This window comes from Carcharhinus amblyrhynchos, chromosome 8 (assembly GCF_965287045.1).
Source record: "Carcharhinus amblyrhynchos chromosome 8, sCarAmb.v2.hapA, whole genome shotgun sequence".
In the NCBI taxonomy this organism is placed as follows: Eukaryota; Metazoa; Chordata; class Chondrichthyes; order Carcharhiniformes; family Carcharhinidae; genus Carcharhinus; species Carcharhinus amblyrhynchos.
Window position 1 is genome coordinate 93,764,536 of NC_137331.1, and position 13,311 is coordinate 93,777,846.

Here is a 13,311-nt window from a genome sequence, read left to right on the forward strand (position 1 = left end):
CTGGTTCTGGACTCCCCCACCATCAGGAATATCCTCCCTGCATCTACCCTGTCTAGTCCTGTTAGAATGTTATAAATCTCTATGAGATCCACACCTCATTCATCTGAATGCCAGCGAAAACAATCTTAACCTAGTCAATCTCTCCTCATACATCAGTCCCACCATCCCTGGAATCAGCTGGTAAACCTTTGCTGAACTCCCTTGAAAGCAAGAACATTCTTCCTCAGAAAAGGAGACCAAAACTGCACACAATACTCTAGGTGTGTGGCCTCACCAAGGCCCTGTATATTTGCAACAACACACCCCTGCTCCAGGACTTGAAACCTCTCGCAATGAAGGCCAACATGCCATTTGCCTTCTTTACAGTCTGCTGCACCTGCACGCTTACTTTCAATGGCTGGTGCACAAGGACACCCAGGTCCCGCTGTACACTCCCCTCTCCCAGTTAACAACCATTCAGGTAGTAATCCTTACTTTTGCTTCCAAAGTGAATAACCTCACATTTATCCAAATTATACTGCATTTGCCGTTGATTTGTTCACTCACTCAACCTGAGCAGATCACACTGAAGGATCTTTGCATCCTTGTACAGTTCACCCTCCCGCCCAACTTAGTGTCATTTGCAAACTTTGAGATGTTACATTTTGCTCCCTCATCCAAATCATTAATATGTATTGTGAATAGCTGAGGTCCCTGTGGCACCCCACTATTTACTGCCTGCCAATTTGAAAAGGACCCATTAATTTCTGTTTCCCCTCTGCTAGCCAGTTTTCTATCCATCTCAATGCAGTTTCCCCAATCCCATGCGCTTTAATCTTGCACAGTGTTCTCTTTTGCACTGTCTCACAGTGGTGACCAGTCAGCTGTGGCCATTTTTAATTTCAAGTGTTTTCAAGTTGCTGGTAAGGAAACTCAAGATGGAGTTCTCTCCCCCTCCCTTAACAGCAGGCACCATCTTATTCATGCTGGAGGACCTATCATTGACTCCTCAGCTTCAGGATCCTGCCCACTGTTCTTAGTCTGATGACAGGTTTTACCTCTCATCATTGATCAATGCGGACAAAATTCATGCGGGGTGACTGGTCCTGACACAATGCAGGGTCGGGCATCACATTTAACCTGTACTGCATCAAAAAACCAAATACTGCCCCAATCATTGACCATTCCTTATGTCTTTTTCTTGGCAGTTTTAGATGAAGGGGAAGTGTTGAACAGAACTCTAGGAGAAACAATGAACAAAGTTGCATTCATAACCAGCCTCTGTGACATCCCAAAGAGTTCCACAGACAATGAACAATTTTGGAAGCACAGTCGCTATTGTTATGTAGGGAAACATTGTTAATACAAACAGATTTTTCTAAATGCTGTTGTGTCTTTGGTGAAATATGATTAATCACATTTTCCTTAAGGTACAATATTTATTTGCCCTTCTTTGCTCTGTTAGTTCTTTGATTAAACTCATTAATTGACAAAACTGATAGGATCTCCTGTTTACTAGATAGTGCTGTGGCAGGTTAAAGCCTATGTGGTAATCCCAAGTAATCTCCCATCCAAGTACTAACCAGGCCTGAATCTGCTTAGCTTCCTAGATCAGGGTTTATCAGACTGAAACAGAGCATTTCATTTATGCAGAGAACAAACCTGCAAATAACAATGAAATAGTGACCAGGTCACCAGTTTTTAGGCAATTATAGAATATTGGTGATGGATAGCTAGCAGGGACCAGCAAGGCTTCCATTTGGAGGGGTCAGGTAATTAATTCTTCTGATTCCATTCTGTTCAGCTGTCAAAGTGATGGGAAGTTAACTGGAGCAATGTGAGGAGACCGACTCCCATTCACAAACGTTGCACATTGCTGTCACTATGATTGACAGAAACTCTGGGCATGTGATTGACAGGAATGGTGAGTGACACAGAGAGAGATGGCCTCAAGAATATTACTCATGGCCAGAAATTCCTTCGGGCAGTGATCCTGGCAAATCCTGTTGAGATTTTGCCTCCTGCTAAGTCTGGGAGGTCAGTGAGAAGTCACATCATTAAAATATGTACAGCTCAGGTGCCTGACTTACCTGAGGGGGCATAAAATGAGTTCAAATCCCAACTTGATATTTGAAAATTTGAATCAATTCTTTTTGAAACAGCAAATTAAAAAAAAACATATGCACTCTGGGCTGTATGAGATTCCAGTCCGTTGTAAAGATTAATAAAAATGAAATTGGATGGGCGACTTGGCTGCAATTCTCTACTTAAGGGCACTGTTGGTGCACCTCCTCTACTATGAAGGGCAGTCTACGTGCAGGTCGAATGCCATCACTTATTCAGGACTATTAATGATGGGGAATAAATGTCAGCAGGATAACTGATGTCTATATATATAAAAAATTCCCATGATGCCCCACTGTCTTGGGCGGCACATTGACACAGTTGTTAGCACTGCTGCCTCACAGCGCCAGGAGCCCAGCTTCAACTTGCAGCTTGGGTCACTCTCTGCATAGAGTCTGCATGGTGTCCCCTTGGGTTTCCTCCGGGCGCTCCGGTTTCCTCCCACAGTCTGAAAGGCGTGGTTAGGTGCATTGGCCATGCTAAATTCTCCCTCAGTGTACCCGAACAGGTGCCAGAGTGTGGCAACTAGAGGATTTTCACAGTAGCTTCATTGGTATTACTGTAAGCCTACTTGTGACATTGGAAATGAACTTTTTTAAAATCTTAAACTTAACTAAGTTAAACAATTTCAGCCATTAAAAATGTATCCGTTGACTTTATGCCCCTGGATGAAGGAGGAATAACTTTAGCTGGGATTTCCACCGCCAATCGCTGACTGTTGACTCCATCTGTGCACAGGCCGGTTGCAGGTGAAGCTGCAAATGTGTCCTAGATTTTTTTAAATCTATTAGTTTTGCTTTCTCTAAATTACAAAGCAGTTGGTTAGTCGGAAAAAATGGACGTTGTTTGCCTGTTTGCAAATTTGTTGAATGGGATAGCTGGTCTTCTCTGCCCATTTTTTTTTGCATGCTTGTTTATTTGTGACGGCCCCTGTAGTCAAATTCCCCACCTGTACTACAATCTGGGGTTACACTTGAGAACCTTTGGAGCCGTGCCCGAGCAGCGATCAACACCTTTCAGGAAAGTGACTGAAGAAAAACAACAGCAAGTGCAAGAGTGGGAGTATGATGTTCCAAGTCCATCACTCCTCCTCTCCTCGCAGTCGAAAAGGAATTTTCCCACCTCTGGGTCTCTCACAGAAAGCTGCAAATTTTATTTAACATCAGCAGTCTGTCAGGGACAAGCTTGTCTCCTTTCTCTGCACCTAGGCAACAGTTGCTAGGCAACAGAGGTAAGCTCAGTTAAAAAGCTGAAGTCATGGACTTGGTTCAAGTGAGACGTACCGAGAGGGTTTCAAGAGATGCTTCTCTCTGTCAGAAGAGCTTTTGTGCAGAAGCATTCGGTCCACTTTCTATCCTCCCTATCCCCCCTGCCCCACTCACCCACTCCTGTTTCTCATTCTGAAGATCTGAAAACCTCAGCCTCTTCTTCCAAGAATTAAAATTGTACTTTTGTGTTCATATTTCTCGAGGAAGGTTTCAGTGAACAAGCTGAATCAGGGATTTTTTTTTAAATATATGAGTGTGATGTACATGAAAAGACCAGTAGATGCATCAAGACTGCCCCACCCTCATGATGCTTGGAGTATCATGACTGGCCATTTCCAACTCACCTCCCAACCCACCTCCTGCCACAGCCAAGTAATCTCCCGGGATAGGCAAAAGAATGGGATAAAACCCTAAGGATAATGGGGGAAAACAATCCTTCTCCAAATTTCTCAATTATTGAAAATCAGGTGAGAAAATCACTTTGACCATTATGGAGTTGGTGGTGAGATCAGATGGGCGGGGGGTTATGGGGTTGCAGGAATTAGTGCAAAACTTTAGGTGACAGCTTCAGTCATCACAGCAACACCAGCAATGAATCATAATCACATTCATGTTACGCCTTTAAAGGTGTTTCGCATACACAGCAGGAAGCTAATAACAGTTGTGCTTGCAGCTTGGCAAAAGATTGCAGGAGCCTGTTTGGCACAGCTCACCTTCACACCCTTGATTTCAACTGCTCCAAACATTCCCTGGACCTGCCTGCAGGCTGGCTTGGCATCAGCACCAACAGAAATTTTGCAGGCCATGACCAACTAGCTTCATTTTGATGCCTGTTCAGTGCTCTGGCTTGCTCCTTCTATTCAAAAGAGACTCAGTAGCTCAGGCCTAAGGCTAGCGTGGACTGGTATACAGAACAATCATTTCACTGCCTTGCTGCTTGCTGATTTGGACAGAAGCTGAATTTCTCCCCATAGCTTATCAAGTAACACATACACATCTGTGTTAGAAATTAATGGGTTCTGGTCACAGCACCAACATGAACACATGGCCTAGGCTGGTGCTTCAGTGCAGCGTTTAAGGGAGTTTTGGCTTGCCAGAGAGTTTGTCTTTTGGATAAACTATTAAACTAAGGCCTGGATTTTCTTACCTCTGTCTGTGTTGGAACAGGTGGGATTAAAAAATGGTGGGCCAGACCTGATTCCAAGATTCCCATTCTCATTTCTGATATGTGGTTTATTTATAACCCCAGATAAGGGTGCGGGTAGTGAGTCTGCACACAGCAATCTATTTCAGAAGGTGAGCATTTCAGACCCTCTTATTATTTCCATGGAGTTCGGCTTTGTTAGGAGAATACAATTCACAGCAGCTCAGAAGAGTTGGGAAACATTAACCTTGAGTTGTGAACCTTTAGACAGGTGAGATCAAAGTTGTTGACAACTTCACATGTTGTAATGTTGTATGATAGGTTTATTTTTTCAATACAGTGATTAGTGATAGGACTTTGTTTAGAAAAGGCAAGTTACCATAAAAATGACCTGCATTGCTAAAGTTTTCAGATTCATTAGAGTACTTTATCTAGTGGATAAAATGTTATTCTATATTCAAGAGTATTGAGATTAAGATAATACAATCTACCCCAGGATTTAATCTTTGATTCACAGTCCAGTCATGTGTTCAGTCTTTTAAAGCAGTGAGTAGATGACTATCCATTCCATTATCTTAAAATGTTTTAACATATTTCACTCTAGAGGCTTTGTTAATACAGTTGTGCTTTGTAATCCTACTATGAATATTTGATTCAACTTTAAACCCCACTAATAGATTCAACTCAGCAAGGGTTGTTGATACAGCTACCAATGGAACTGTGAGCTTTGTTTTTATTGTCAATTTTTGAATGGCAGTATATTTTCTTAGTTTTATACGCATTCCAAAAATTTCCAAATATTAGTATTGGTCTTTGATTAAGGGGAGCATGGAGGATGCATATGGTTGGGTTGGAGGTGAGGGGCTAAGGGGTAAGAGTAAGGGTGCCCAGCTCTCACTTACAGAACTGTGCTGATGTCTGAGGGAACTGAAACTGGTCTTCAAACCTCCACCTTGCTTTAGGAGGTAGTGGCCTCCACCATGCTGCCATGTATATAGAGTAGATGGGCACTGCTGAGCAGGTGGAATTACAATGTTGAGATTTGACCCAATTTATAATTCCTTGGCTTAAAGATAGAAGTCCAGGCCCAAGTCTCTAAATCCTTTTTTAGGTTAAGGTCATTAGTCCTAAACAATTTTCAAGAAACAGGGCTCAAACTGGCCAATTTTTTCCTTCCGCCAAGATTTGCAAAAATAAAATCAGATTACCTTGCTATCTGTGGGATCTCAGTGTGCGCAAACTGACTCTTGCATAACAATGGTCATTTTTAATTGGTCCTTGAGATGTGGGAAACAATGTCAATATTTTATGTTGCCCCAAGAACTCAACTACACAGTCACAAACAGTCCAGACCAGGTAGAGTGATAACATGTTGACTTCCCTTAAGAACTCTTGTGACCCATGTATGTTCTTTTTTAAGGAAATCAAGCAGCCGTTGTGGTTATTTTCTGCCACTTGTCCAGAAATTATCAGATTTATCAAGTGTTATAAATTACCATGACAGAATTTGAACTCACATCTTGTTTGATTGCTTACTATCATATTACCATATCCAGACTGGATATTAATTGAGAGGGATAGATTGAGGATCTCATGTGCAATTTGTTCATCCCTTTATTTCTAAAAGCAGTGTGCTGTATTGAAAAGTTTCCTGTGGGAATAGGATCATTCTTCTTTAATAAGCTGTTTAAATAAACAAACAATTCATTTGAGACATTGATAAATGCTGGTGAGGGAATCTCGTAGGGACTCAACTTCTCTTTTCATTTGTTGGTGTTAATTCGAATATCCAGAATGCAAAGCAGTTTCCTCAATTAAAGGTGTTAAGATTTTCCTTCTTGCGTATCAATGTGTTAGCACTTGGTAATGGGATACCTTCATATTTACAACACTTATTATAACCATCAAGGATTACCAAACCAGATGCTATACCAGGTTAGGTACACAGCAAAGCTCCCTTTACACTAACCCATTAAACACATTAGATACAGAGCAAAGTGCACACAAACATATGAACTAGGAGCAGGAGGAGGCCAGTCAGCCTCTCAAGCCTGTTCTACCATTCAATAAGATCATGGCTGACCTGATTATAACTTGAACCCTACATTTCTGCCTACCCCTGATAATCTTTCACACCCTGGTTAATCAAGAATCTATCTAGCTCTGTTGTAAAAGTATTGAAAGGCTCTGGGCGGGATTTCATAGCCTCGCTCATCCCAAAACTATAAAATCCCACCCTTGGCAGCCAGGATGGTAAAATTCCAGCCTTTGTTTCCACTGTCTTTTGAAGAAGAGTTCCAGAGAGTCATGACCCTCAGAGAACAGCATTCTCCTCATCTCTGGCTCCAATGAGCAAGGCTTTGTTTTTAAACAGTGACCCCCTAGTTCTAGATTCTCCAGCAAGAGGAAACAACCTCTCCATATCCATCTGGTCAACACACATTAGGATTTTAAAGGTTTTAATCAAGTCATCTCAAACCCACCACATTGTTGCACCGAACACTCGAGAGGCAGGTTCAGCATGTGTTAGACACAGAGCAAAGCTCATTCTATACTATTCAACCTAATATCCCCAGAATAGGTACAACAGAGACTGTACAGACAGCAAATCTCTCTCTTAAAATCTTTCCTAACAGTTCTCTCAGGTGGGGTTTGATACTCTGCTAAGTGAGCATTTCAATTATTGCCCAAGAAACAGTGATATTCTGCTGTGAAATTAGACTGAGATTGACCATAGTGTTCTTACAGTCCCTCTGTGTTGAATGGATTTGAACCCAGATCCCAACAGCAAATGTATACACCATCCAATTCCCCCCAAATAACGTGATCATTGAAAGAGCCACTGAGATTTTTCTTCTTCTGAACACTCCCAGCACCAGAACCAAGCTTTGATATGTTGACTCTTGACATCGGCTATGCACATTATAGCAGGAGAACAGTCAGGTCTTTGACTCTTACTCTGTTTCTGCCCTATATACACTCAGGAAGACAAAGTTTTCAATACTTTCATCTCAACATCCAACCAAGCTTCACACAATGTCTGCACAGCAGCTCCAAACGTAATTCAAATACAGTACTTTGTACTGGCAATGTCCCACAAATAGCGAAGAATCCATTGACCAGGTGGTGTGTGGGGGATGGGAGTTAATGTTGTGAAGATGCAAAACACATTGGAGAACTCCTCTGCTCTTGCAGTGGTACCATGGCATCTTTATATTCACTGAAACAAGCTAGGGCCTGAACTTAGCATCTCACCAACACAATGGCATGGCTGAAAGGCAGGAGCTTAATCACCCTCCCTTCCCCCCCTTCTACCTGTATAAATATGATAGGAAACAGCTTTTGATTCTCTCTGCCCCATATTCCAGCCAGTAAGTCTGGGCGATGAGCAAGTTAAGAGTTCAAACTTTTGATGATTCCATGATGCACTGTTGGGGGTCATTGGACCAGACTGTCTGCCCCTCTTTCACTGCTATGTCCACTGGTGGGTATCCCTGGAAGTGTGGTGCAAGGTCATAGTCCATTATAACACTGAAAAAATAATTAATCTGTACCTATTATCGAATCCCTTTATCAATTTAAACACCTCAGTCAGATCATTTCCAAGATGTTTAAACTCAAGGAAATACTTAAGCCAAAAATACCAATTTTGGGGAAAAGAGTTCCTAATTTTCACCCGGCTTTGTGTGGGAATTGCTTTTGGAATGTGGCCTCTATCGTTCTCACAATCCCCTGCCTTTGGGAATTGGGATTGCTGAGGGAGATTGTGCACTTGGTGTAGAGAGATCTAGTTGAGTGGATTTTTGTCAGCAAACACAAACACATTAACTGAACAGCCCCTCCCCCAACCCAGACTTTGTCATCAACGTTCGTTTGTTTGAACCAGAGTGAGTGGAATAACACATTGATAAGGCTCGCTGCCTTCGAGAGAAACTTGGGGCAATTTCTTTTGTGAGGTTATGCTTATGATATAGAACTTAGTAACCAAGTGACTAAAATGGACACAAAAGGACCTATTCTCCATCCGATGTGTTTAATGTTGGTTTTTGCCTCTGTAGCCGGGCAAAGACCGGGCCAGACTATGAACCTTGAGATGCATTCTGCAATGATGCATTAACCAAGGCCCCTACAGAGACAGTGATCCTGTTGAATTCAAGGATTGTCTGTGGCAATAGCATCCAATCATGTCTGAGCATGACCACACAGAGGCAAAGTCTTTTTTGGAGACAGACAGGCCGGGTGCACTGTAGTGGAAGAGTCAGAATGCCACAGCACTCCTTTTGTACAAAGGCGGCCTTGGGTGAACCCAGTGGATAATTTGATCAAGGGGCCTGCTGGATGTTTGAATGAACCCATTCTCTGAGCACATTATAGCAGGAAAACAGTCAGGTCTTTGACTCTTTCTCTGTTTATGCCCCTATCAACGACTGCCTCTTTTAAATTTAGAAATGAGGAAGATCATTCGGCCCATCCAGTTTATCATTCTGTAGATGCCGATTATCCCCCTCCAAACTAAAATTCTCAAATTTTTGACTTCAGAATTTGTAACCCCACTCCTCTACCTGAAACTTGTTCCAATTATCTGTCAGCTAGGGTTGATTTTGACTTTTAGGCAATCAACCAGCCAACACATGAGCTCGACTGCCCATGATCAGGGAGGAGGATCGAGAGTGGCACAGTGGTTAGCACTGCTGCCTCACAGTGCCAGGGAACTGGGTTCGATTCCTGGCTTTGTTACTGTCTGTGTGGAGTTATACATTCTCCCCATGTGTGCGGGTTTTCTCCCACAGTCCAAAGATGTGCAGGTTAGGTGCATTGGCCATGCTTAATTCTCCCTCAATGTACCCGAACAGGCACGAGTGTGGCGACTAGGGAATTTTCACAATAACTTCATTGCAGTGTTAATATAGGACTACTTGTGACTAAAAAATAAACTTTACTTTTTAAAGAGATTCTGGTATTTGAGGCCCTGGCTTCCTTCAACTTGGGCAGACTAGCTGTAAATTGCCAGACAGGTGCCTTGGATGTGGCTTGCCAAGTAGAAGCCTCAAGCTGGGCCTGAGGTTGTCACTGCTGGCAAGGTAATGTTGCAGGGAGCATTACTACAGTATACGGTAGGGGTCTCGACATGGCTGTTGCCCATTGAGTTTTGATAGGCCCCAGTGGAACAGGCCGAGGTGCCTGATTTCATATTAAAGAAGGTCTATCTGTTAAAACATGATGGTCTCTTTGAATACCCACAGTAGATCTCTTTCAATATCGAACCAACCGCGTTGCCAGTGTTTGTGGGGTTATAAGTCTACTGATGGGGTTAGCTCAGACAACTTGAACATCAGATTAATTCTCACAATACAGGGTTTGATCCCCATTCTGGCAGTGATAGGGCGAGGAGGCTGGCCCCAAGTCTATCTGCAAGGAGAAAATCACGGCACTGGTAAATAATCACCAAGGGCCAGTCTTCAAGCAAATGACTGAAGAACAAGAAATCTATGGGGTGTGGGCGCAGTTTTCCTGTCCCACCTACCTCACGAATTGTAGCTGGCGACGGTGGACCACGCATAGGTCTGTTGAACTCAGATGGGATTTTCCGGTTTTGGGGCGAGCACAGCTGGAAAATCCCGCTCTGTGGCACCCTTTCGAGTTCATTACAGGCCATCGGTAGGAAGTGATTATCAGTGAAAATCGCCCCCTTGGTGTTTATGAAGTCCATCTTTTACCAACATAAAGCTACGCTATCCCTTATTGACAAATTAATGGTCTGATTTGAGGTAATCAGCTGGTTTTAACCTTTTCTAATCCCTGAGGTATCTCACATAGCTCTCTAAAGCTTCTGCTGTACCTAGCTGTTAACTTGCTGTGATTCATGTACAAGAACGTTCAGATCCCTCGAATTGTATACATTCCCTTGTCTCTCCACTATTCAATAAAAAGTCCTTCTTTCTGTTTTTCCCACCTAAAGTGGACAACTTCACACTTTCCCACCTTGAATTCCATAGAATCACAGAATTCCAACAGTCAGAAGGAGGCCATACGGTTCTTTGAAAATGCACTGATAACAATCCTACCCAGGCTCTATTCCCATAACCCCATGTGTTTACCCTGCGAATCCCCCTGTATATTCTTGCCCATATACTTGTCCATGTCCTCCCGCAGCCTCTTTGTGACCTCCTCACTTTCACTTCCCCACCTACAGCACTGGGAGCTCAAAATTTCCCCTAACTTTCTTTCCAAAAAGTAAAATTGAGGATTTATTTCTAACCATTCACTGTTTTTTTTTTAAATTTTTCCAGGACCAAGCTTCCTCTGCAGGTCAATGTCTGCAACCCAATCCATTGTAACATGCGTGGCAAAAAGCGCGCAGTCGTAGTGGAGGAGAGAATTGAACAAACGCTGCCTGACTTCAAGAAAAATCACACAGGCTTCACGCTATACTGGCCAGGAATATAGCATTTGTGGAACTAGAGGTTTCAATAGAAGTGCACTGAGTTGTTTTTGTAATGTATTTTTTTAATAAAACATTCCTGTTCTCTCCTTTCTGGTCTATATTCTGTCTGGGTGAAATTAGCTCGCAAGACATAAAGTGGTCACAGAAACATAGAGGTTTACAGCATGGAAACAGGTCTTTGGGCCCAACTTGTCCACGCCACCCAGTTTTTACCATTAAGCTAGTCCCAGTTGTCCATGTTTGGCCCATATCCCTCTATACCAATCTTACTCATGTTACTGTCTAAATTATTTTTAAAAGACAAAATTGGACCACCATCTCTGGCAGCTTGTTCCAGACACTCAACCCTGTGCGTGAAAAAAAATTCCCCTCTGAACCCTTTTGTATCTCTCCCCTCTCACCTTAAAACTATGCCCTCTAGTTTTAGAGTCCCTACCATTGAGAAAAGATGTTGACTATCTATCTTATCTATGTCCCTCATTATTTTTTAGACCTCTATAAGATTACCCCCAAGTCTCATATGCTCCAGGGAAAAATGTCAAAGTCTATCCAGCCTCTCCTTATAACTCAAACCATCCAGTCCCGGGAGCATCCTAATAAATTTTTTCTAATAATATCTTTTCTATAATAAGTTATGATACTCATCCAACATTTACTTTACCATGTATACTGTACAACCATAACACAGTTGAACACTTTCTGTACTCAAGGTAAGTCTCAAATTGTACTTTAGAATTGATTCTTTTGGTTATTTGTTGTGAAAAACCTACTGGAGAAGAAACCTGAACATGTTTACAGAACATTTCATGTGAATGAATGATAGAATAGTATCATAGAATGGTCATAGCACCAAAGGAGGCCGTTTGGTACATTATCAAGTCTGTGCTAGCTCTATGTAAGGGCAACTTACCCAGTCCCAGTCCAGCTGCTTTTTCCCCATACCCCTGCAATATTTTCTCTTCTGGTGCTAATCCAATTCCCTTTAAGAAACATAGAAATTAGGGGCAGGAGTAGATTATTCAGCTCTTCGAGCCTGCTCTACCATTCAGTACGATCATGGCTAATCCTTTTGAAAGCCTTCATTAAATTTGTCACCACCTCACTCTCAGGTAATGCATTGTCGGTCTTAAGACTGCATAAAAAGTTCTTCTTTAAGTTCGCTGCTGGTTCATTTCCCAATCATTTTAAATCTGTGTCCTCTAGTTTTCAATGGGGATGAGTTTCTATGTACTCTATCCATACTACTCACAATTTTGAACAACTCCATTGAATCTCCTCTCAGCCTTTTCTTCTTAACCCCAGCTTCTCCAATCTATTGAAGGAAATGAAGTTTCCTCATCCTTGAGCCAATCTCGTGGATCTTTTTTGTATCTGCTCAAAAGCCTTCTTGCCATTCCTAAAGTATGATACCCAGAGTGGGACACAATACTCTAATTGAGGATGAAGCAGTGTTATACAAAGATTGTTTACACTTCTATTGATAAATCTCAACCTGTCCTGCCACTTTCAACAATGGTGCTTGCATGCCCTATGTTTGTGCGCGCCCCATGTTCATGCACTCCTTTTAGAATTGTGTCTCACTGCATTCTACCTGTAAAATGTATCACTTCACACTGCTCTGTATTAATGTTCATCTGTTATGTGTCTGCCCATTCCACTGTCCTGCCCGCAGTCACCATGCTACGAGATCTAGCGCTATCCTCAGATTTCACAATACGGATAAACTTTGTGACAGCCATACATGTTGAAATTGTGCCTGACACACGCTAAGGTCAGAGTTTTACTCAAACTCCTCTCCACGCGCACACACGTTCTCCCCTCCCCCACTGAACCCCCAATGCACATTGGCTGGTAGAAATGGGCTGCCAGGCAAGATCAAGTGTAAAATTGGGCGCTATGAAAGTATGTTTGATGCCTACCCTTGCCTGTGCTGGGATTTTACCCACAGCCAGGAGGGCATCAAGCAGCCCACTTACCTGTGGGCCAATTAACACTCTTAAGGGGACAATTAATGACTACTTAATGGTCTCTTCCTGTTGCTACAGAAATCCTTCCCCCAGCAGCAAATGCCTGGTCCATGTGTTCATCGAGAGGCCTTGTTGTTGGCAGGTGATAGGTACCTCCTGTTTGTGCACCCAGCATTTAATGGAGGCTGCCCCCTCAAAAGTAGGCCCTACCTGGTTTCACCCCCATTCCCTGTTTTGATGAACCAGGTTCTCCACCCATTTCACTGGGATGTGCCAGTCTGATCCTGGTGCAACCCTAAGCTTATTTTTAAGACCAGGTCCATCTCTTCTTCAGGTGTCTCTGCAGGGACTGCTGCCAGCAGCTCACTGAGGTGGGATTTCCTT

The 13,311-nt window shown here is 42.7% G+C and overlaps 1 protein-coding gene across 1 annotated transcript in view; it reads left to right on the plus strand.

The window, feature by feature from the left end:
- The window catches only part of LOC145347069 (unconventional myosin-Id-like), a 125,368-nt gene extending 114,344 nt beyond the window's left edge, over positions 1–11,024 (plus strand). The window contains exon 22 of the mRNA XM_080194975.1: positions 10,806–11,024. Within this exon, the coding sequence (XP_080051101.1) occupies positions 10,806–10,962 (157 nt within the window). The 3' untranslated portion in view covers positions 10,963–11,024. The remainder of the gene's footprint in view (positions 1–10,805) is intronic.
- The last annotated feature ends 2,287 nt before the right edge of the window (positions 11,025–13,311 follow it).